At 50.4% G+C, this 24,437-nt stretch overlaps 1 protein-coding gene across 1 annotated transcript in view; it reads left to right on the forward strand.

Annotated features, from left to right (window-relative positions):
- Positions 1 to 462: 462 nt before the first annotated feature.
- The window catches only part of SAG (S-antigen visual arrestin), a 41,016-nt gene continuing 17,041 nt past the window's right edge, over positions 463 to 24,437 (forward strand). The window contains exons 1-9 of the mRNA XM_004033381.5: positions 463 to 669; positions 1,805 to 1,907; positions 10,638 to 10,698; positions 13,298 to 13,342; positions 15,181 to 15,374; positions 17,474 to 17,533; positions 21,647 to 21,723; positions 22,980 to 23,115; positions 23,978 to 24,062. Of these exons, the coding sequence (XP_004033429.1) occupies positions 1,833 to 1,907; positions 10,638 to 10,698; positions 13,298 to 13,342; positions 15,181 to 15,374; positions 17,474 to 17,533; positions 21,647 to 21,723; positions 22,980 to 23,115; positions 23,978 to 24,062 (733 nt within the window). The 5' untranslated portion in view covers positions 463 to 669; positions 1,805 to 1,832. The remainder of the gene's footprint in view (positions 670 to 1,804; positions 1,908 to 10,637; positions 10,699 to 13,297; positions 13,343 to 15,180; positions 15,375 to 17,473; positions 17,534 to 21,646; positions 21,724 to 22,979; positions 23,116 to 23,977; positions 24,063 to 24,437) is intronic.

A 24,437-nucleotide genomic window follows, 5' to 3' on the forward strand; every position in this document is an offset into this window, starting at 1 on the left:
CAGAGACACTGAGGGGATCAACAGGACTCCTGAAGCCATCAGTCGGTAGGACTGGGTGGAGGAGAGGGACAGATCCAGCTTGGCCTGCATTGCACCGGTTCGTCTTGAGGCTGACATTTCTCCTTGACCTTTCTGTTTAGTCCCCGCCCGCAACGTCGCATTAGCTGCCTGCTGAGTTTAATCAAATCTCTTCCTGTCCTGGCAATGCCCGGGAATGAAGAGATAATCAGTCTATTTCCAGAATCCAAAGAGGTTTAGAAGAAAAAGTAGCTTTCATTTAGCTGTTGGCCCCCCCACCAACCTTCCCCAAGTCAGCTGGGTGACTCATACATCTGTGAGACCCTCCTATGGAGACCGGGGTGGGGGGTGTTGCTTAATGCTTAGAACTGCTGAAACTACCAGTTCACTGTCTCAGCACTAATCCACCTCTGCTCCTTAAGTGGGATTTGGCTTTTAGACATTGAGACCTGGATGCTGGGCATCCTCGCTAGATCCCCTACAAATTCCCCACATACGTAGGCCAGGAGCCTCAGCGGTGCCTCTGCAGGCTCATCTGGCAAGACGGTACCAGCTTGCTCAGGACAGGGGCTGGCTATTCATCATCTCAGAGCATAGAGACCCTCTCCTTGCCACCCGGCCCTTCCCACCTGGTTGGTGACAAATCACAAGGTATGTGACCACCACAGGCCAAAACCTTATCAGAAACCTGGGGCAGGTGTGGGGAAGAGCAAGGATGGGCGTTTTCATGCAGACAGTATGTCCCGCCTTCACCTTTTCTGTGTGGTTTCCATAAGACTTGGTTGCTACTTAAGGAGACTTGGAGTGAGCGGGTGCAATGGCTCATGCCTATAGTCCCAGTGACTCAGGAGGCTGAGGCTGGAGGATCACTTGAAGCCAGGAATTCGAGACCAACTTGAGCAATACAGTCAGACCCAGTCTCTACAAAAAAACAAAAATAAAAATAAATTGGCTAGGCATGCTGTCACACACCTGTAGTCCTGGCTACTCAGCAGGCTGAGGCAGGAGGATCACGAGCCCAGGAGTTCGAGGCTGCGGTGAGCTATGATTGTGGCACTGCCCTCCAGCCTGGGCAACAGAATGAGCTCCTATATCTTAAAAAAAAAACCTCAGAGTATGCTTAATTGTAGACCACTAAGATGGCCTCTTAATTGTAAAACAGAGTGGCTATCTCTTAGTAGGAATTGCCAGATAGAACTTTTGGGATTTTAGTATATTCTTTTTTTTTTAAAAAAGTGATAGGATCTTGCTATGTTGCCCAGGCCAGTCTCCAACTCCTGGCTTCAAATGATCCTCTCGCTTCAGCCTCCCAAAATGTTGAGATGACAGGTGTGAGCCACAGTACCCGGCCATTAATATCTTCTGGAAAACAGTCTTTGCGAAGTGGTTATGTTGTGGTTTTCAGGAACTTCTCTGATTTATTTGCCATTAGACACAGTCACGATAGAACTTTAAATTCAACCTGGCTAAGTGTGATAACACCAAAGGTTAGTCAGAAAGTAAAACCTCATTGGAATCTAGCTAGACTCCCTGGTAAGGTGTACTGAGAAATGTTTGAAGCTTACCAAGAAAAATAAAATATTGAAAACACCCCAAAGCATGCTGCAGTAAAATACAAACTAAGCAAAGACTCACCGATGAAACTTGGATGTTGAAGCCGGTACAAGGGCATGGTGAGGATGCACAGGATCTCGTGAGTAGGTTTCATAACCAGGATGTTCTTGACTTGATATTTAGGATTGTCTTACCTTTCTCCAGCCCTCTAACACCTGACCAACACCCCAAGGTGGCAGAAGTTGCCAGGGACAGATAACATGGCAGCCAGCGGGAAGACCAGCAAGTCCGAACTGAACCATGTTATCTTCAAGAAGATCTCCCGGGACAAATCGGTGAGTGGTGCACAAGTGAGTGATTTGATAGAAATTATTGTTTTTAAAAAATGGAGCTTTTTCAAGTACAGTGTAGTCATGATCAACCTCAAAACTCTTTGAGGGCCAGGGTGCGGTGGCTCATTGCTGTAATCCCAGCACTTTGGGAGGCGGAGGTGGGATAACTTGAGGCCAGGAGTTCGAGACCAGCCTGGCCAACATGGCAAAACCCATTTCTACTAAAAATACAAAAATTAGCTGGGTATGGTGGCAGGCACCTGTAATCCCAGACTTGGGAGGCTGAGGCACAAGAATCACTTGAACCCAGGAGGTACAGGTTGCAGTGAGCCCAGATGGTGCCACTGCACTCTAGCCTGGGTAGCAGAGGGAGACTCTGTCTCAAATAAAAAACAAACAAACACTGTGAGGGCCAGGGAAGCTTTGTGCCTATTTTTGTCTCTGTCTCAGATGGATGATCACTGAGATATAAATGAGGGAATGAACTGCAGAAATAGAGCTTCTCTTCAGTCTCATCAAGACTTTAGGCCTGTGTCCCTCACTTTTCTCCGAATCCCTCAATCCCCACACTGTCACCCCCACCTCTGTGTCTTTTCCTAGCCAGCCTTGAACCCTTGACTTACTATTTATTTATTTATTTATTTATTTTATTTTTATTTTTTATTGATCATTCTTGGGTGTTTCTCGCAGAGGGGGATTTGGCAGGGTCATAGGACAATAGTGGAGGGAAGGTCAGCAGATAAACAAGTGAACAAAGTTCTCTGGTTTTCCTAGGCAGAGGACCCTGCGGCCTTCCGCAGTGTTTGTGTCCCTGGGTACTTGAGATTAGGGAGTGGTGATGACTCTTAAGGAGCATGCTGCCTTCAAGCATCTGTTTAACAAAGCACATCTTGCACCGCCCTTAATCCATTCAACCCTGAGTGGATACAGCACATGTTTCAGAGAGCACAGAGTTGGGGGTAAGGTCACAGATCAACAGGATCCCAAGGCAGAAGAATTTTTCTTAGTACAGAACAAAATGAAAAGTCTCCCATGTCTACCTCTTTCTACACAGACACGGCAACCATCCGATTTCTCAATCTTTTCCCCACCTTTCCCCCCTTTCTATTCCACAAAACCGCCATTGTCATCATGGCCCGTTCTCAATGAGCTGTTGGGTACACCTCCCAGACGGGGTGGTGGCCGGGCAGAGGGGCTCCTCACTTCCCAGTAGGGGCGGCCGGGCAGAGGCGCCCCTCACCTCCCGGCCGGGGCGGCTGGCCGGGCGGGGGGCTGACCCCCCCCACCTCCCTCCCGGATGGGGCGGCTGGCTGGGCAGAGGGGCTCCTCACTTCCCAGTAGGGGCGGCTGGGCAGAGGCGCCCCTCACCTCCCGGACAGGGCGGCTGGCCGGGCGCGGGGCTGACCCCCCCACCTCCCTCCCGGACAGGGCGGCTGGCCGGGCAGGGGGCTGACCCCCCACCTCCCTCCCGGACAGGGCGGCTGGCCGGGCGGGGGGCTGATCCCCCCACCTCCCTCCCAGATGGGGCGGCTGGCCGGGCGGGGGGCTGACCCCCCCACCTCCCTCCCGGACAGGGCGGCTGGCCAGGCGGGGGGCTGGCCCCCCCACCTCCCTCCCGGAGGAGGTGGCTGCCAGGCGGAGACGCTCCTCACTTCCCAGACAGGGTGGCTGCTGGGCGGAGGGTCTCCTCACTTCTCAGAAGGGGCGGCCGGGCAGAGACACTCCTCACATCCCGGACGGGGCGGCAGGGCAGAGGTGCTCCCCACATCTCAGACGATGGGCGGCCGGGCAGAGACGCTCCTCACTTCCCAGATGTGATGGCCGCCGGGAAGAGGCGCTCCTCACTTCCTAGATGGGATGGCGGCCGGGCAGAGACGCTCCTCACTTTCCAGACTGGGCAGCCAGGCAGAGGGGCTCCTCACATCCCAGACGATGGGCGGCCAGGCGGAGATGCTCCTCACTTCCCAGACGGGGTGGCAGCCGGGCAGAGGCTGCAATCTCGGCTCTTTGGGAGGCCAAGGCAGGCGGCTGGGAGGTGGTTGTAGCGAGCCGAGATCACGCCACTGCACTCCAGCCTGGGCGCCATTGAGCACTGAGTTAACGAGACTCCGTCTGCAATCCCGGCACCTCGGGAGGCCGAGGCTGGCAGATCACTCGTGGTTAGGAGCTGGAGACCAGCCCGGCCGACACAGCGAAACCCCGTCTCCACCAAAAAATACGAAAACCAGTCAGGCGGGGCGGCGCGCGCCTGCAATCGCAGGCACTGGGCAGGCTGAGGCAGGAGAATCAGGCAGGGAGGTTGCAGTGAGCTGAGATGGCAGCAGTACCGTCCAGCTTCGGCTCGGCATCAGAGGGAGACCGTGGAAAGAGGGAGAGGGAGAGGGAGAGAGAGGGAGAGGGAGAGGGAGAGGGAGAGGGAGAGGGAGAGGGAGAGGGAGAGGGAGAGGGAGAGGGAGAGGGAGAGGGAGAGGGAGAGGGAGAGGGAGAGGGAGAGGGAGAGGGAGAGGGAGAGGGAGAGGGAGAGGGAGAGGGAGAGGGAGAGGGAGAGGGAGAGGGAGAGGGAGAGGGAGAGGGAGAGTTGACTTACTATTTAAACACGGTTTTGTCAGTACCTGTGATGCCCTTAGCCTTTTGTCTATCTATTGTGTCACCTGCCTGGGTAAAACCCAGACAGTGATCAATGTGACTCCTTCTTCTCCGTGCACCTACCCCACCCGGGGGGTCTCAAGCCTCAGCTGGGCCTGCAGGGCCATTGGATAAGGGAACATGCCCCAGTCTGCCCCCTTTCCACCACTCTCCAGGGGCACGTTAGATGCTCCAGGTGTGCCCATGAACTTCCTCGCATGGGAGAGGGTCCACCGTCCAGCCTCTGTGGATAGCTCCACTCGACAGCTTCTTGTGAGCCAAAAATCTAGCTCAGCACCATCTAGTGCAAGCCACGTATGTAATTTTAAATTTTCTAGTAGCCACATTTAAAAAGTAAGAAGAAACAGGTAAAATTCATTTTGATGTTATATTTTATTTTAGCCCGCTATATCCAAAAAACTATCAGTTCAACTCATAAATAATAATATAAGAATTATTGAAATCTGATGTGTTTTTTATGTTTACAGAACATGTCAATTTGGAGCGGCCATATTTCAGGTGTCCGGGAGCCACCTTAAGCAGTGGCTACCCTACTGGACAGGGTAGCTCGCCATCATTCTGGCTTTTTTTTTTTTTTTTTTTTTGAGACAGAGTCTCACTCTGTCACCGAGGCTGGAGTGCAGTGGCGTGATCTCAGCTCACTGCAACCTCCGCCTCCCAGGTTCAAGCAATTCTGCCTCAGCCTCCCTCGTAGCTGGGACTACAGGCATGCGCCACCGCACCCAGCTAATTTTTGTATTTTTAGTAGAGATAGGGTTTCACCATGTTGGCCAAGCTGGTCTCGAACTCCTGACCTCAGGTGATCCGCCCATCTTGGCCTCCCCAAGTGCTGAGATTACAGATGTGAGCCACCGCACCTGGCCCATTGTGGCTGACTTCTGAACCCCGTATGGGGTCCAAAGAACCTCCCCATCCTTACCGTGCCACCCAGGAGATCCGGCTTTGCCTGTGTGCTTTCTGCCTTCTCCTCTCCTAGTTAAGGAACTCAGTCATTTTAATCAAGTACTCTGATTCTTTCGTTCTCCAAGCCCTTTCCCAAGTCGTATCTTTCCAGTCCATTTTATCTCAACTTCTGGCTGAAGAGGAAACCGCTCGTGTTGGTTTCCCACGTTGTTTTCCCCTCGCTCCTAGATAGACATCCTTTCCACCAAGAAATGTAGATGGTTTTTGTAGATAAGTCCTCACAGGTGGGAAAAGAGAATTCAATTCCTGTCTCATGTATTCAGATCATTTTGCCAGCGACGTCTGTGTGGCCCCAGGCATGGTGTGCCAGGGCTCTGAGCCCATTTCTCTGTGATTCTCCCGACGCTGCCCTCTTCTTTGACCTTCATCCTCCAGCAGGTGGCTGAATGACTGCCCCCGCTCCTGGCGTCTCACCCACACTTGACAACATCCAGAAGGAAGAGGCTGTGGTTTCCTGGGGTCTCTTGTAAGGGTCAGGAAATCTTTCCCAAGCCTCTTCTCTCATATCTCATTGGCCAAAACTGGGTCACATGCCCACTGTAAACCAATCCCAAGCCAGAAGAATTAGATGATCATAGTGAATCAGGCCAATCAAGAATCGTACCCTGGAGCTGGCCTCCTCTGAGCATACCGCCTGGTGGAAGACGGTGGTCCCTGAACAACAGTTGGCGGCTTTTATCCAGGAAGAAGGGGTGTGTGGCTGTTGGATGGGCCCCCGAAGGCTGGCTACAGTCTCACATCACCCACTTCTCTACCTGCCCCCATCCTGCCCCTGTCCTTCCTGTTGCAGTGGAAGGGGTAGTTTGCTCCCATCTGAGGTTCACCACCTCTTACACCCTGGGTTTCATGGTTGGCCACCTCCTCAGGGGCCTCAGTCATTGGTCTGGCTGTGTGTGCAGCCTCTCCTCTCTGCTAGTACTTTGTCTGAGCATAAAAATAAGTACCAGCCAGGCACGGTGGTTTATGCCTGTAATCCCAACACTTTGGGAGGCCAAGGCAGGTGGATCACCTGAGGTCAGGAGTTCGAGACCAGCCTGGCCAACATGGAGAAACCCTGTCTCTACTAAAAATACAAAAATTAGCCGGGTGTGGTGGTGCATGCCTGTAATCCCAGCTACTCGGGAGGCTGAGGCAGGAGAATCACTTGAACCTGGGAGGCGGAGGTTGCCATGAGCCGAGATCGCGCCATTGCACTCCAGCCTGGGCAACAAGAGCGAAACTCTGTCTCAAATAAATAAACAAATAAGTACCGACCTCACACACCTTAAGAACAACCACCAACTACCCTCGACCCTATATCCTTTCTAGTTCTTCTTCCCTTGCAGCCAAACCTTTTGAAAGAGAAGAAACATGCCCTCTCTTCACCTGCCCTTGTCTCTCCCATCCACTCTGCAGTCCCCCTCATCAGCTCCACAGTCAGGCTGCCTAACTGGTTCTCCCCTTGCCAATCCATTCTCCAGTTTGCTGCTGGTATGAGCTAAATCTCAGTGCTCCCTTCTATAAAATGGGCTGCATTCCTATCTCATTGAGTTGCTGTGAGGATTAAGTGAAACCATGTGGTCAAAGTGCTTAGCTTGGCCCCTGATACATGATAAGCACTCTAAATGCTATTTAATTCTTCCAAAAGCTATTTCTCTATTTAGCTTTTCTAAATACTGTTTAATTCAAGTCTTTCATCCTGCTTAAAACGCTTCAACGTCTTCTGAGGTTCTTTAGGGCCATGTCCTATGAGACCATTTCAGCAGCAGCAGCCTGCATCCCCATTCAGTGGCATGGTGAAGCCATTGGCAGTGCCGGAAGCATTCTCGGGGCCCCGGGCTTTGTATACGTTTTGCTCAGAGAGCATGCCCTCAACCGTCCCCTGTCCCCTGGCTATGCCATTTGTCCACCAGGTAGAGCCTCCTCTGAAAGCAAGAGCCTTCCCTCTCTCCTTCCCTCCTCAGTGCCCTCCCCTCGGGCTTCCTCCCCACCAGCCTTTGCCCTGGCATTTATTCCAGGGGCACAATTGCCAGTTCACTTGCTGGGCTCCCAACCAAAGAGCAGGGACCTTGGGGACCAAGGGGATGTCTTCTTCGGTTTTTATTTTCAGTAGCCAGCAGCTGCTGGGGCCTCTGTAACCGTGTGTGGGATAGATGAAAGCAGCATTTGCCTAATTGACAGGCGAAGTCTAGCAAAGGAGACAGGCTCCTGCAAGAGCACCCAGAACACAGTGTGCTGCACGCTGAGATGTGGTCGCAGGCCACATGCTCCTGGGGCACCAAAAGCCAGGGGGTGCTGGGCAAAGGGAGAGATGGGGACTGTGAGGTGTCTCCTGAAGCGTGGGTAGGATTTCCCCCAGGTGAAAGTGCAGCAGAAGGGCCTTCCTTACCGTGGAAACAGTAGGAACAGAGGCACAAATCTGTGGTGTTTGGGGGAGCTGTGGCAGAGCCGCTGTGGCCAGAGCCCAGGGAAGAGCGGAGCTGTCAGAGAGGACGCTCTCAGGGTGGCCACACACAAGGCGCTGGGGTTTATTCCACAGAGAAGGAGTGAGCAGCCAGTAGACACTGAGCAGCAGAATAGCGATGTCATAGTTACCATTCCTGCAAGGCAGCCTCCAAATTGGTTGGTTTGGGGAGAATTTTTTGTTTTTTTTTTTTGAGACAGGGTCTTACTCTGGAGACCAGTGAAGATCTCTTTACCCCCTTTGTGGGAGAGCAGGGTTGGAGTACAATGGTAAGATCGTAGCTCACCGCAGCCTCAACCTCCTAGGCTCAAGTGATCCTCCTTCCTCAGCTTCCCAAGTAGTTGAGACTACAAGCAGGCACCACCTTGCCAGGCTAATCTTTTTTTTTTTTTTTGGAGCGATGGCAGGGGGCAGAGGAGGGGGTATCACTTTGTTGCCCTGGCTTGAACTCCTGACTTCAGGTGATCCTTCCCACCTTGGTCTCTCAGTGTTGGGATTACAGGCATGAGCCACTGTACCTGGCCAGAGGGGAGTTTTTAAAAGGGGCTGTTTGCTAGGGTGTAGGCAGGTGTGAAAGAAATCACAAGAAATAGCCAGGTACAGTGGTGGCTCATGCCTGTAATCCCAGCACTCTGGAAGGCCGAGGTGGGTGGATTGCTTGAACCCAGGAGTTTGAGACCAGCCTGGGCAACATGGCGAGACCCTGTCTCTACAAAAAAATATAAAAAATTAGCTGGGCACAGTGGCGTGCATCTGTAGTCCCAGCTACCTGGGAGGCTGAGGTGAGAGGATCACTTGATCCTGGGAAGCAGAGGTTGCAGTGAGCTGAGATAGTGCCACTGCACTCCAGCCTGGGCGACAGAATGAGACCTTGTCTCAAAAAAAAAAAAAAAAAAATTACAAGAAAGACTTCCATGTGCCACACGGCAGTGACGAGCAGCTGGGTGCTGGCACCTCCCTGGGGTTAAGGGATGAGGGATTGCACAATTCTCAGAACCCCGAGGCCCTCAGGGCTACCTGCCAGGAACTGTGATCCCCACTAGAGGGCTGTGCCAGCCCCAGGCCCAGCCACCATGCAGGCAAGGTGGGGACAAACATCTGGCCCACCTTGCCCAGAAGCCAGAAGACCAGGGAATCTACTAGGGCAACACACCCTGGTCAGCCCCACAGGGTGGATCTTGAGGGCAAGGCCAAGACACCCACAGTGTTTAGGAAGCTGGGACTCACTGCAGCAACCAGCAGGTAGCAGTGTGTGTCCCGGTCAGCTCCCTGCTCACAGATGCCAGGCTTCCACACCACCCAGGCTAGTGAGGCCTCCCAAACATGCTTAGCACTGGGAGTATAAGGTTTCCTACGGAATCTTCTCTGTAAACCAGGGTTCTAGCGGTATTTGCTGGAAGTCACTTCAGCATCATTCATGTGAGTAACCTAGAGGGCACAGGGCTACGCTTCGGGACATCTGGTATGGGTGAAAGGGGAGCATATAGGAGAGGACTTAATGCCAACAAAAATGATTTAGGCCATTCCTGGAATTCAAAATATTCATTCGAAGAAGGGGGCCACACTCAATGAAAGAGTGTACTCTCATTCATTGGTGCACTTGGCAAACACTGAATCCCTGTGTGTCCTAGACTCTGCAGTAGATGCTTAAAGATGTGCAGAGACTCCGGATTACTACCACCAAGGCACAGTCCTATGGATTAAAGTGCTGAGGGCTGGGGAACCCAACCCTGCTCTCCCATAAGTGGGTAGAGACCTTCGTTGCCAGGGGCAGGACAGGGCCAGGGCCTGTGGGCCCAGATGATGGCCATCCCCTTCCCACCCAGCTCCCTCAGTGCATGGCTTTCGGTCTACCTGTGCAGTAGTTCACCTGGTGGGATTTCGGGGGCTTCTCCAGAACTCCCACCTCTTTGCGTTGTCCAGAAGTTCTTTTTTTTGAGACAGAGTCTTGCTCTGTCACCCAGGCTGGAGTGCAGTGGAACGATCTCTGCTCACTGCAACCTCCACCTCCTAGGCTCAAGCAACTCTCCTGCCTCAGTCTCTCGAGTAGCTGGAATTACAGGCGTATACCATCATGCCCAGCTAATTTTTGTGTTATTAGTAGAGACAGGGTTTCGTCATGTTGGCCAGGCTGGTCTCGAACTCCCAACCTCAGGTGATCCGCCCGCCTCAGCCTCCCAAAGTGCTGGGATTACAGGGGTGAGCCACCACACCCAGCCTGTCCAGAAGTTCTTGTGACAAAGAGGGGCTACCTTTCATTCCACAGCTGGAAATAAAAGATTTAACATGCAAATGGATGGCAAAAGTCTCATTTACATAATTTTCTTTCTTTTTTTTTTTTTTTTTTTGAGACGGAGTCTCACTCTGTTGCCCAGGCTGGAGTGCAGTGGCGTGCTCTTGGCTCACTGCAACCTCCGCCTCCCAGGTTTAACTGATTCTCCTGCCTCAGCCTCCTGAGTAGCTGGGGCTACAGCTAATTTTTGTATTTTTTTTTAGTAGAGACAGGGTTTCACCATATTGGCCAGGCTCAAACTCCTGACCTCGTGGTCCGCCCGCCTTGGCCTCCCAAAGTGCTAAGATTACAGGTGTGAGCCACCGCGCCCGGGCTGCTGCTGGGTTTATCATGGATGCCTTAGCTTAGCATTCTTTGGCCCTTAGACCCGCACCTGTTCTTCTTGCAGGTGACCATCTACCTGGGGAAGAGAGACTACATAGACCATGTCAGCCAAGTCCAGCCTGTGGGTAAGTTGCTTGGAGAAAACTGCAATGCTGGTTTTCCTTGAAGTCACAGATAACCGCTCACTTTGTGTTTTTAAAAACTGGCCTTGCTAATAATCTAAATAAAGACATGCAAATTAAAACATCAGTGAGGTGCCACTGGCTGATTGGAAACAATTTTATTTATTTTTATTTTTATTTTTTTGAGATGGAGTTTCATTCTTGTTGGCCAGGCTGGAGTGCAGTGGCATGATCTCGGCTCACTGCAACCTCTGCCTCCTGGGTTCAAGTGATTCTTCTGCCTCAGTCTCCCAAATAGCTGGGATTACAGGAATGCGTCACCATGCCCAGCTAATTTTGTATTTTTAGTAGAGATGGGGTTCCACCATGTTGGCCAGGCTGGTCTCAAACTCCTGACCTCAGGTGATCCGCCTGCCTCGGCCTCCCAAAGTGCTGGGATTACAGGCATGAGCCACTGTGTCTGGCTGGAAAGAATTTTAAAGAGTGTGAAGACACAAAGGACTCATGTCTGGAATGTATGAAGAACGCTCAGAACTCAGCAGTACAAAAAGCAAGATCCTATGAGAAAATGGGGGAAAGACAGGAAGAGACATTTCATCAAAGAAGATACATGAAGACAAGCAAGCACGTGAAAACATCTTTGGTATCATTAGCCACTAGGGAAATACAGATTAAAGCTACAGTGAGAGCGTATTATACACCTACCAAAATGGCTAAAATATTTTAGGTTGGTGCAAAAGTAATTGCAGTTTTTTGCCATTACTTTCAATGTAGTGGCGAGATCTTGGCTCACTGCAACCTCCACCTCCTGGGCCCAAGCGATCCTCCGACCTCAGCCTCCCAAGTAGCTGAGACTACAGGCATGTGCCACCACGCCTGGCTGATTTTTGTATTTTTTGCAGAGATGGAGTTTTGCCATGTTACCCAGGCTGGTCTCGAACTCCTGAGCTCAAGTGATCTGCCTGCCTTAGCCTCCCAAAGTGCTGAGATTACAGGCGTGAGGCACTGCACCCAGCAGCAGCTTCTTAAAACATGAAACACATACTTACCATATGACCCAACAGTTGCATCCCGGGCACTTATCTCAGAGAAATGAAAACTTGTGTCCTCACAAAAACCTATACATGATTGTTCACAGCAGCTTTATTTGTGGTAGCTCCAAACCGGAAAGAACCAAAATGTTTCTCAGAATGTCCCACGTCAGCTTCCTAGTTTTGATATTGTACTGTAATTATGGCAGATGGAACCATTGGGAGAAACTGGATGAAGGATACTAGGGACGTCTCTGTACTATCTTTGCAACTTCCTGTGAATCTATAATCATTTCAACACAAAACATTTTTTAAAGAGTGTAGAAAAACTGGCAGTTTCAGACACTGGATATGCAAATGTGCCTTGGCAAAACACTTTCTGGAAGGTTATTTGGCAGCATGTTATCAAAAGCCAAATCCAATTCTATAATTTATTTTTAAAAAGTCATGGAGAGATATAAAGACGTATGTATAAGGATGTTCATCACAATATTAATTACAATGGGAAAAATTGGAAACAACCTAGATGCCCTAACAATAGGAAGTGATTAAATAATTTATGGTACATCCATTCAATGGAGTAATATGTAGCTATTAAAATGATTAGCACGTTTTCTCTATGTGTGTGTGTGTATATATATACATGTGTGTATAGATGTATGTATGTGAGTATGAATAGATGTTTCCAATGTATAATTGAGTGAGGAAAGCAGTTAGCTGAACAGTATGTACAATAGGATCTTTTTTTTTACTTAGTAAAAGCATTCATATAATTAAGTTATATATGTCTGGAAAAAATTTTTTTTTGTCGGGGGTGTGGGACAGTGTCTCTATCACCCAGGCTGGAGTGCAGTGGCACAGTCACAGCTCACTGCAGCCTCAACCTCTCAGGTTTAAGAATTCCGCCTACCTCAGCCTCTCACATAGCTGGGACCACAGGCATGCACCACCACACCTGGCCCATGCCCTGCTAACTTTTTTTCTTTTTTCTTTTTTGTATGTTTTGAGAAAAGGTCTGGCTCTATTACCCAGGCTGGAGTGCAGTGGCATGATCATGGCTCACTGCAGCCTTGACTTCCTGGGCTCAAGGGATCCTCCTGCCTCAGCCTCCTGAGTAGTTGGGACTACAGGCATGTACCACCACACCCAGCTAATTTGTTTTGTTTTGTTTTTTTATAGAGACAGGCTCTCATTTTGTTACCCAGGCTGCTGGCTAATTTTTTAAAACACTTTGTAGAGACAAGGATCTCACTATGTTGCTCAGGCTGCTCTCGAACTCCTAGGCTCGAGCAGTCCTCCTGCCTTGGCCTCCCAAAGTACTGGGATTACAGGCATGGGCCACCACACCTGGCCTGGAAAAATAAAATAAAAATCTGCACCAAGATCTTCACAATAGATATTTTCAGGCAGTAGGAATTTGGATGACTTTTTTCCCTTTGCTTGACTTTTCTTTCTTTCTTATAATGAACATGGATTACATGTGTAATTAAAAACATACTTAGTTTTTAAAGTAGGTGTCTGGTTTCTTTGATCTTCTCCACCCTCACTGCTCTCTCCCTCTTTTGCCTTAGATGGTGTCGTGTTGGTTGATCCTGATCTTGTGAAGGGAAAGAAAGGTGAGATGAAGCCCCTTGTCTCAGGCTGGTTTCTGGGCGGAGTGGACTGCTCTCTGGGCGGCTCTGGGAAGGGGCATTTACGTGGAAGGAGAGACAGGAAGGCAGAGGCAGAGCTCTTGCACGTGGAACCAGTGCCAGGCCCACTGACCCACACTCCCGTACCTAATTCACGTGACATAGGTCCTGTTGACACCAGAGCTCACTCGCTCAGCAAAGTCATTGTCCAGGGTGGCAGATAAGTAGATGGTAGACGGAGCCCAGGTCTGTGGCCCCCATCCCTGTTTGCTCACCCCTGTATCATGTACTTCTGTGCTACGGGCAAACTCAGGAGGGTGCCTGGGGTGCCTAGGACTCAGGAGGACACAAGACCTTGAATGAATGAGGGGCGAGTGAGTGGGCAGTATTTCTTCTGAGTCAGTGGCGAGGGGCGGTTACCGTTGGGGCTGACAGGCAAAATTCTCAACCAACACCAAAAAGGGGGAAATGATGCCTGCTGGGAGGCAGGGGGAGTAAGACCCAGAATTTATTATGGTGCTTACTTCGATGGTTCTGAACCAATGTCACAGCGCCCTTGAAGATTTCTGGCAGTTTTGATGTGTGTGGTAAGTAATTTGTTACTAATAACAGTTGCATAAACCAAATTAGAACAGATTCCAGCTATCCTTGTGATAATGTCACTGACTCAGTTCCATTCTAAATATGCCTTTTTGAGTGTTGCTACTGGCAACATCAAGGAATTGTTCAGAACCCTGGATGTGCCACTGGAATACGTCAGCTATGGGGCCGTCAGCATTGAGAGGGGCATGGCTGAAATGGGGCCCCAAACGGCCCCCTCTGTCCTCTCCACCTTCCTCCTGGGTGCCCTGCTCCTCTCTGGACCAGGGGGCATCTGGTTTGAGCCCCGAAAGCCCAAGTCCTTGACCAGAGAAGGGCGCCTGTTCTCAGGGAAAGCCACTGCACAGGACAGCTGTCAAACTACGTGGTCTCTGGGCACCTTCTTAGTCCTGAGCTTGAATGAGGGGCTAGTGAGTGGCCACTGTTTCTTCTGAGTCAGCAGCGAAGGGCAGTTACCTTTGGGGCTTACAGGCAAAATTCTCAACCAACAGCTACCACGCACTTGGAGGGGCCGCCTCTCATGTGCTTTATATTTGAGAAACATGTGCTTCGTGTCTTTTTTAGAAGGTGTAGTGAACTTCATACAATTCTTTTGGTCTACTGGGCGCGCACTTTAAGTCTGTTCAACAAGTAGAATTTTCAGAAGTGGGGGTTTGGAGAATGCTCATTATGTTTCAGAGCAGCGTGAAAAGGAGGCTGGAACTTGAGCCTTCTCAAGTTGGATTTCACCTCCCCATGTGGCCTGTGAGCCTTCTGGCTCCTCACTCAGCCCACGATTGACCCTGGCCCACATCTGCTGTGCTGCCCAGCGCTGTTTCCCTCTGCATCTTACCTTCTTCCTTCATTCGTCCAGACATCCTACCCTCTAGAACCTGAGCAGCCAGCACTGTCTCAAAGCCTCTGAGGCCACAGAGCTAGGGAATGAAGGGGGCGGGCAGGATGGAGGGGACTGGGTCCTCTGTCTTCAGATTTCTACCATTCTGGCAACATGATACAATTGGGAGGAAGATGCCAGGATCTCCCTTTAGAGCGGTGAACTCTCACGAAGGGGCTGATTCTCCAGAGTGGTGTGGAGTAGCTGGGTGGCAGGGTTCTCTCCAATCCCAGCCCCTATCCCCTCCAGATGCTAAAGGTTGAAAACCCGTGTTCGCTGCCCACTCCGTCAGTGGTGGTGGGCACCAGGCCGAGGGCCAAGTCCGACCCTGCCTTCATCTCCCTTGCAGTGTATGTCACTCTGACCTGCGCCTTCCGCTATGGCCAAGAGGACATTGACGTGATCGGCTTGACCTTCCGCAGGGACCTGTACTTCTCCCGGGTCCAGGTGTATCCTCCTGTGGGGGCCGCGAGCACCCCCACAAAACTGCAAGAGAGCCTGCTCAAAAAGCTGGGGAGCAACACGTACCCCTTTCTCCTGACGGTGGGTGACTCCTCCGGCCAGCCCTGCTTCCTTCACCCGCAGCACCTTATCATGTGGATAGGGGCAAAGGAAAGGGGAGAGAGGAAGAACTTCACATCTGCAGGCCTGGAAATTGCACCCTTGAAAGAAATTCTAGATTGCATGGTCTATGATTGTCTTTTTTTAAGTCCTTGAAAATAGCCTCTTAGCCTTTGAAGACACCCTTTCAACCTACCGTTTACATATTTCCCTTGACCCGACCCCCTAATTACATGAGCACGTGTTATTCCTTTGCTTGCTAAACTCGAAAAAGAAAGCTCACAGAAATGCCCCTCGGCCCCTCGGAGTTCTAAGTAGGAAAGGGTTCCCTGCAGGACAGGAGAGCTTAGCGAAGTAAGATGTCATCTTTTTCCTTGCCCACAGCTTGGGGGAATCACAGGAGATATCTTCAGCTCTCTGGGGGCCCGTCTGTCATCCATTGAGACCTGGCTACCAACGGTGCCAGCGTGCAAACTCTCTGAAGTCTTGGGTGTGAGCTCAATTGGGGGAAGCTACCATCTGCTTTACGAGCATGTTTATTTGTCTTAAGAGAATATACACTTCCAAAGTTACATGGTTCAGCCTTAAAAAGGAATGAAATTCTGTTCTGTGCTACACCATGGATTAATCCTGAATACATGATACTAAATGAAAGGACCCAGACACAAAAAGACAAATACTCTATGGTTTCACTTACAGGAGATACCTGGAGTAATCAGATTCATACAGACAGAGACAGAATAGAGCTTCCCACAGGCTGGGGGGTTGGAGGATGGGGAGTTGGGGTTTAATGGGAACAGAGCTTCAGATTGGGAAGATGAAAAATGTTCTGGTGATAGATAGTGGTGATTACTGCAGAATGGTGTGAATGTACTTCATGCCAATGAACCGTACAGTTAAAAGAGCTTAAATGGTAAATTTGATGTTATTCTATGTTTATCACAACTGTTTTACAAAATCACATTTACAAAAAAGTTATAAGGTCCTGGGTGCTCCCATGTACCTGTGCTGGGAGTTTGAAGTGACATAACCTTTTAGAGACAATATGTCAACATGTATTGAAAGCCTTAAAACATGTGCTTCTCCGAGGTCAGGAGATTGAGACCATCCTGGCTAACATGGTGAAACCCTGTCTCTACTAAAAATACACACACACACACACACACACACACACACAAATTAGTCAGGCGTGGTGGCGGGCGCCTGTAGTTCCAGCTACTCGGGAGGCTGAGGCAGGAGAATGGTGTGAACCCGCAAGGCAGAGCTTGCAGTGAGCCGAGATTGCGCCACTGCACTCCAGCCTGGGTGACAGAGCAAGACTCTGTCTCAAAAAAAAAAAAAAAAAAGTGCTTCTCTTTCTAGCAGTTCAGCTTATGGAATTAATTGTCTAAAACTGATTTATTACAGCATTGTTTATAATGGCAAAAAAGTAAAGACCACTTCAGTAGCCAGCAAAGGGGACTGGCTACGTTAAATGTATATTATAGAGCCCTAAAAAGGATGATTCAGAACTGTATTTTATGATGTGGGAAAATGGTCACAATGCTTTCTGAAAAGGGCTAGAATTAATGAAGTGAGTAAACAGACTACAGAACATGATCATCACTTTGTCCCATTTCTGTAAAACGTCTTCTCACACATACATATTTGGGCGTGGCCAGTTGCAGTGGCTCACACCTAGAATCCCAGCACTTTGAGAGGCCAAGGTGGGTGGATTACTTAAGATCAGAAGTTTGAGACCAGCCTGGGCAACATGGTGAAACCCCATCTCTAGCAAAAATACAAAAATTAGCTGGGCATGGTGGTGTGTGCCTGTAATCCCAGCTACTCCACTGCACTCCAGCCTGGGCGACAGAGCAAGACTCCATCTCAAAACAAAACATACATATTTATGTGTACAGGCAGGAAATTTTGGGAAGGTTATGTTAGCAACATGTATTTGGGTGTCAGGAGTATAGGTGAATGTGATTTTTCTTTTTTCTTGCTTATCATCTTTATTTTCTAATTTTTACATGATTATATATTACTTACGGAACAGCCCCTTCTGAAATAAATGATTTTTTATTTGTTTCTTTCCACAGTTTCCTGACTACTTGCCCTGTTCAGTGATGTTGCAGCCAGCTCCACAAGATTCAGGGAAGGTTAGTTCAAGAAGAAATGCCATGGTTTTATGGATTTGTTCATTCCTTCAATAGACTTTTTTATTTTTTTTGAAACAGGGTTTTACTCTGTCACCCATGCTGGGGTGCAGTGGCGTGATCTTGGCTCACTGCATCCTGTGGTTTCTGGGCTCAAGTGATTCTCTAGCCTCAGCATCCTGAGTAGCTGGGACTACAGGTGTGTGCCACCATGCCCAGCTAATTTTTGTATTTTGTGTGGAGGCAGGGTTTCACCACATTGACCAGGCTGGTCTCAAACTCCTGAGCTCAAGTGATCTGCCTGCCTTGGCCTCCCAAAGTGCTGGGATTACGGGTGTGAGCCACCGCACTGGCTCCTTCAATAGACTTTTTTTTTTTTTTTTTTTTTTTTAGATGGAGTTTCACTCTTGTTGCCCAGGCTGGAGTGCAATGGCATGATCTCGGCTCACCACAACCTCTGCCTCACAGGTTCAAGCGATTCTTCTGCCTCAGCCTCCCGAGTAGCTGGGATTACAGGTGTGGGTCACCATGCCTGGCTAATTTTGTATTTTTAGTAGAGATGGGTTTTCTCCACGTTGGTCAGGCTGGTCTCAAACTCCCGACCTCAGGTGATCTGCCTGCTTTGGCCTCCCAAAGTCCTGGGATTACAGGCGTGAGCCACCGCGCTCGGCCCATTCGACTTTTAAAGATAGCTTTTTATCATGGAAAATTTCAAACATACCCAAAAGTAGAGAGACCAGTATAAAGATCCTCTATGAACCCATCACTCATCTTCAGCAATTATTAACCATGAACATCCTTGTGAACAAAATCACAGAGTCCCAACCCCCATGAGTCTCACACATTAACCGAGAGCACCAGGTAAACCCAAATAACAAGGAACTACATGGCATGCCAGGTGGCCACAGATGCTGTGGAGAACAAGAGGCTTGTGAGAGACAAGGGGAGTATCTGGTGGGATGTGTGTTGAGGATGTTTAAAGCCAGTCTCTAATGAGGCAAAGGAGAAAGCCACACTCTCCCAGGGGAGAGCCTTCCAGGTACAGGGCGCACCTCGCCTGGTGTGTTCCGGGGGCAGTGAGGAGGCTGCCTGCTGAGTGAGAGGAGCAAGGGATGAAAGGGGGAGGCCAAGTGCAGTGGCTCAGGCCTGTCATCCCAGCACTTTGGGAGGCTGAGGTGGGCGGATCAACCCAGGAGTTCAAGACTAGCCCGGGCAACGTGGCGAGACCCCATCTCTACAAAAAATACAAATATTAGCCAGGATTGGTGGCACATGCCTGTAGTCCCAGCTACTTGGGAGGCTGAGGTAGGAGGATCACTTAAGCCCTGGAAGCAGAGGCTGCAGTGAGCTGTGATCATGCCACTGCACTGCGCTCTAGCCTGGGCGATTGAGTGAGACCCTGTCTCAAAAACAAACAACAAACAAAAAAAGTGGGAAGCTGAGGTTAGAGTGGAAGGGGAGGTGTGGCCAGATCATGAAGGGCCTTGTCGATGTTGTAGAGACTTGAGTTTTTGCCTGAATGAGATGGGAGCCATTGGCAGGCTGTGAATGACAGGCGCTGACTTTCCAAATGGTCACTATGGCCACAGAGTTGAGAAGAGAGTTGAGATGGCCAAGCATGTGCTGTGGGGACTGAGGGTGTGTGAGAGAGGAGTGAGCCAGGTGGACGGGGCTCCAGCATGGAAGGAGGCGGTGGGGACAGGAGGAGAAGGAGGTGCCAGGATCCGTGGGTTCAGGCCCTCTAAGCCACTGGGTCTGGGATTCATGAGGAAGGGAGCTACACAGAGAGGCAGTTTCTGTAACTGGATTATGGGATGGGCAGTGATAGGTGATGACAAGGGCAGTATTTTTGTCGCAGGGCATCTGCGACATCTGACCCGTTAGTGGTTTGTGAAATCAATGTAGTGGATCCAAAATGGAACGGAACAGAACGGAATAGAATAGAATAGAACAGACTGGGTGCGGTGGCTCATGCCTGTAATCCCAGCACTTTGGGAGGCCGAGGCGGGCAGATTACCTGTGGTCAGGAGTTTGAGACCAGCCTGGCCAACATGGCAAAACCCCGTCTCTACTAAAAATAGAAAAATTAGCCAGGCATGGTGGCGGGTGCCTGTAATCCCAGCCAATTGCTTGAACCTGGGAGGTGGAGGTTGCAGTGAGCCGAGATCGTGCCACTGCATTCCAGCCTGGGCATTAGAGCAAGGCTCCATCTCAAAAAAAAAAAAAAAAAAAAATTAGCTGGGCATGGTGGTGCGCTACTTGGGAGGCTGAGGTAGGAGAATCACTCAAACTTGGGAGGCGGAGGTTGCAGTGAACTGAGATTGTGCCACTACACTCCAGCCTGAGCAACAGAGCAAGACTCCATCTAAAAAAAAAAAAATAGAATAGAACAAAATGGAATGGATTGGAAAATCTCAGAGTATTTCACACATGGTGAAGCTGAATATGGTGTCAGGAGAGTTGTTGCACATGTTTGTGTCTGTTTACTGGGCTGTGTTACAAATCCAACTTTCAGAACATCTCGAAGCTAGTGGTCCAGGACAATGGGGTGGGGTGTGCGCAGACAAGATCGGGGAAGATGAGGTGATTACAGAAGAAGGGGGCACAGAACAATGGGGAATGGAATTGGTTGTGTTAGATCTTATAGTGCTCTATAAGAGAGACCCCAAATTCAGATTTTTAGGTGACCTTTCTTGATTTTTACAACACTGTATAGGCCCAACAAATCAGCACCTATTTTCTGTTCTAGGAGAGGAGCAGGTCTTAGCACAGCTGCAGGGCTTCAGGAAAGTGGGTGCGCCCTGAGCCCAGGGAGCTTGAGAGAAGTGCCTGAATGCCTGGGGGCCTGGGGGCTTGACAGCTGAGCAGAACAGGTGTTGGTGTGGCTTAACAACAGCCGGCTGATGGCAGGGAAGGATGCATATTTATTTTCCACTTAGAGTTTAGGACTGCTATGATTCCCTGGTTGCAGAACCGATAAATCCGTGCCTCATATGTCACCATGGACAGAGCTGGCTTCCTGTAATTTTTGCCAGCTCTACTTTCCCCTCCAGGCAGTGGTGGAGGGCAGGCCGGTGCCCTCCTCTGGCTCCCCAACACCTGTGAACGTGCAGAGATGAGGGAGGTTACAAAGGGCTTGCACTGGGGGCCAGGGGCTTCACACACTGGGAATCGGGGGAAGGTCACTGGCAGATGCGTTCATTCAACCCACACAATGCTTAAAAGTCTTTTTATTTAATTTAAAAACTAGGAGATTTCACTCCAAATTCCACATGAAGTTTCTTTTTTAAAAATCAAGCTGGCTGGGCGCGATGGCTCACACCTATAATCCCAGCACTTTGGGAGGCCAAGGCAGGCGGATCATGAGGTCAAGAGTTTAAGACCAGCCTGGCCAACCTAGTGAAACCCCAACTCTACTAAAAATACAAAAATCAGCCGGGCATGATGGTGCACACCTGTAATCCCAGCTACTCAGGAGGCTGAGGCAAGAGAATTGCTTGAACCCGGGAGGCGGAGGTTGTGGTGAGCCGAGATCATGCCACTTGCACTCCAGCCTGGGCAACAGAGCGAGACTCCATCTCCAAAAAAAAAAAAAAAAAATCGTGCTGCCAGCACTGGGTGCCTTGCTGCCTGGCCACATGAGGCTGCCGCTGAACAGCAGGTGACCATGGGGGTCAGGGTTTCCATACCCTATCAGGGCATTCCTGGACCCCAGCGCTGGCCCTGTGAGTGCCTGTACCTCTGGCCCCTGCTGTAGGCAGTGGAAGTCAGTAAGATGCATGGGATCACAGTTGGGGACACCTAAGTGTGCAAGGTGGCAGGAGGCAAGGATAGCCAGGATGTGAATGACTCTCCACGGCAGCAGGAGGGCTCATGGGGCAGGTGGATCCCCTCCCTCTGGGGGCTTTGGGCCCATGGCACACTCCTTGCGCTACTGTCATTGTTTCACTGTTAGTATGCTTCCAAATCCCTAAATGGTGCAACCCCGAATAGGACATGGCCAAGACAAAAAGAGATAGTGCCACATCATGTGCCCTGTGTGAGGTGTGGCCCTCTGGCCCGGCACCCAGGGAGGGAGTCGCTGATCGCTGCCTGTCTGCTCTCTCTCCCCAACAGTCCTGTGGGGTTGACTTTGAGGTCAAAGCATTCGCCACAGACAGCACCGATGCTGAAGAGGACAAAATCCCCAAGAAGTAAGAGTATGGTTGCGGAATAGGTGAGGGGTCTGCGTTGGGGGGTGGAGAGAAGAGACGACCTCCACCTTGTCTCTGTGGGACAGACCTCTTCCCATAGGGCTGGCACGGCTGGGGTACCATCTGCATGTGGGATGGAGGTCAAAGGTTGATCATTTTTGGGGAAAAAAAAGAAAACAAGAAAATGATAGGGAAGTTAGCAACCTCCAGGGCTCACGTAAGCCCCGAAAAGCTCCCGGGTTTCCCCTTTGTTTAAGTTTTGTTGTTGTTGTTGTTTGGTTGTTTGTTTGTTTTTTGTGGTAAAATGTACACAACATGAAGTTTGCCATTTTAACCACTTTTTTTTTCTTTTTTTCTTTTATTTTTTGAAATGGAGCCTCGCTCTGTCCCCCAGGCTGGAGTGCAATGTGACCTCGGCTCACTGCAACCTCCGCCTCCCAGGTTCAAGCGATTCTCCTGCCTCAGCCTCCCGAGTAGCTGGGATTACAGGCGTGCGCCACCACGCCTGGCTAATTTTTTTTTTGTATTTTTAGTAGAGATGGGTTTCACCATGTTGGCCAGGCTGGTTTTGAATTCCTGACTTCAAGTGATCCGCCCACCTTGGCCTCCCAAAGTGCTGGGATTACAGGCGTGAGCCACTGTGCCCGGCCCATTTTAACCACTTTTAAATGTACCATTCAGTGGCTTAAGTACATTCCGAATGTTGTGTAGCCTTCACCGCTGTCTATACCCAAAACTTTCCCATTGCCTGAGCAGGAACTCTACAACCATTAAGCCTACCACTCCATCCTTCCCATTCTCCCACCCCCTGTGCTGTTTTTTTTTTACCTAAACAAGATTTCCACCTGGCCCTTCGCACTGTCTCCTCATGCCCCATGTACACATCTCTGGAGGCGCAGGATAGTGAGCTGCAGTAATGGAGCTTGCATGTATATGGCAGCAATTCCATGAGGCCCTTGACGCCCTCACACCTTAGCCTCGCTGACAGGAGGCAGAGCCGGGAATCCACGGAGCCTAAGGGGCTAAGCTTGGCCCTCGGGATGTTGCCTGGCCCCACAGCTTCCCCCAGACCCCCAGGCTCTTCCACCGTCAGGGCTGCCTCAGGCTCTGACCAGTGTCCTTGCCCTCTTCCCGTCCACCCTGTCTCCATGGGGAGCGTTCTGGAGAATCTCCATGTGACAGTGGGGAGAGAACAGAGGCCTCCCTGAAGCGGCCTGGGTGCCAATCCCTGGCTTGTCTGTGGCTGTTCCCCACAGGAGCTCCGTGCGATTACTGATCCGCAAAGTACAGCATGCCCCACTTGAGATGGGTCCCCAGCCCCGAGCTGAGGCGGCCTGGCAGTTCTTCATGTCTGACAAGCCCCTGCACCTTGCGGTCTCTCTCAACAAAGAGGTAACCACCTACCATCACTACTACCCACAGAGCAGCAGGCCTAGGGGCAGGCCCCACACCCCTCTCTTCACCAGCCCCAGCCCTTAACTACATGGGTGCCTTGCAAGGAAGCACCAACATGCGTAAGTGACTGGCCTGTTTTCACAGCCTGGAGCTGGTCAGCATGGTCCTCAGAGGAGGACGGAACTGGCTTGCGTTCCACCCACTGGCTGTCCCGAGGGACTGGGGAAGGAAGGGGCGCTGCTTTTCACATACCTGCCCTCCAGCTGTCCTTGCCCTCTCCACCTCCATGGGCCTTGTTCACCCATGGAGCATCAATAGCTGTGGTATCCCAAATTCTTCACTTCCTGGGAAATTTAAGTTTCACAGAAACCATGTGGGATGGCAGTGTCACCTGTGATGTCATCTCTTAGGGGTGTCATGGTGGGAAAAGGTGAGAGCTGCTGGCCAAGGCTGGCTCTGGTTCCTCTGGTCAGCAGTCAGCCGTGTGTGCACTGTATGTGTACACGTGTGTGGGTGTGCCCAGGGGCTGTGTTACACGGGCTCTGCTGGGCGCGATGCCAGCACTTGGCTTTCCCAGTGGTTTCCTTTCACTTCACTCATCCTGCCCCCATTACCTCCTGACCCCTGGCCTCCTCCGATGTGATGATCGGAACTCTGTTCCCCTCCCCAGCTTCCCACAGATGGGTGGAATGTGTTTCAGGCCCTTCCTTAGAAGAAATGTATTGCTATCACTTCATCTTCCTTAAATTCTGCCGCTTTTATTCCAGTGAAAGGGATTGAGATGAATCTAGAAAGCAGTAACATTAAAGACACCGCCACATCTGTTCTCTTCTTCTGACCTATCTGCTGACTTTTCTAGATCTATTTCCATGGGGAGCCCATCCCTGTGACCGTGACTGTCACCAATAACACAGAGAAGACCGTGAAGAAGATTAAAGCATTCGGTAGGACCTTCTTCTCAGAAGTAGAGGGCAGAGTCTTCTAGAATTTCTGATCCTGTTTCCTGAGAGGTCACTTCTCTGGTCTGATAAGGCCCTTCTGGGTCCTTGGAACTGGCTACTTGTCTCTGCTGTCATAGGCAGCAGGACTGCGGAGGGAGAAAGGCCTTACAAGTTATCTCATTCAACTTCCTGCCCACTTAACAGCTGGTTTTTGTCTTGGAACAAAATTCCTGGCAAGTGATCTCTTTCCATGGTTATGCCTTCCTGGAGGGGCCCCACAGTGCTCATCGTGGTTGACAGATGCAGCACATTGTTGTGGATGAGGCCTAATTTGTGGACTCCTGCTGTGGGCTCTGTGATCCCAGCTGGCATCCACAG

This window comes from Gorilla gorilla, chromosome 11 (assembly GCF_029281585.2).
Source record: "Gorilla gorilla gorilla isolate KB3781 chromosome 11, NHGRI_mGorGor1-v2.1_pri, whole genome shotgun sequence".
Lineage (NCBI taxonomy): Eukaryota > Metazoa > Chordata > Mammalia > Primates > Hominidae > Gorilla > Gorilla gorilla.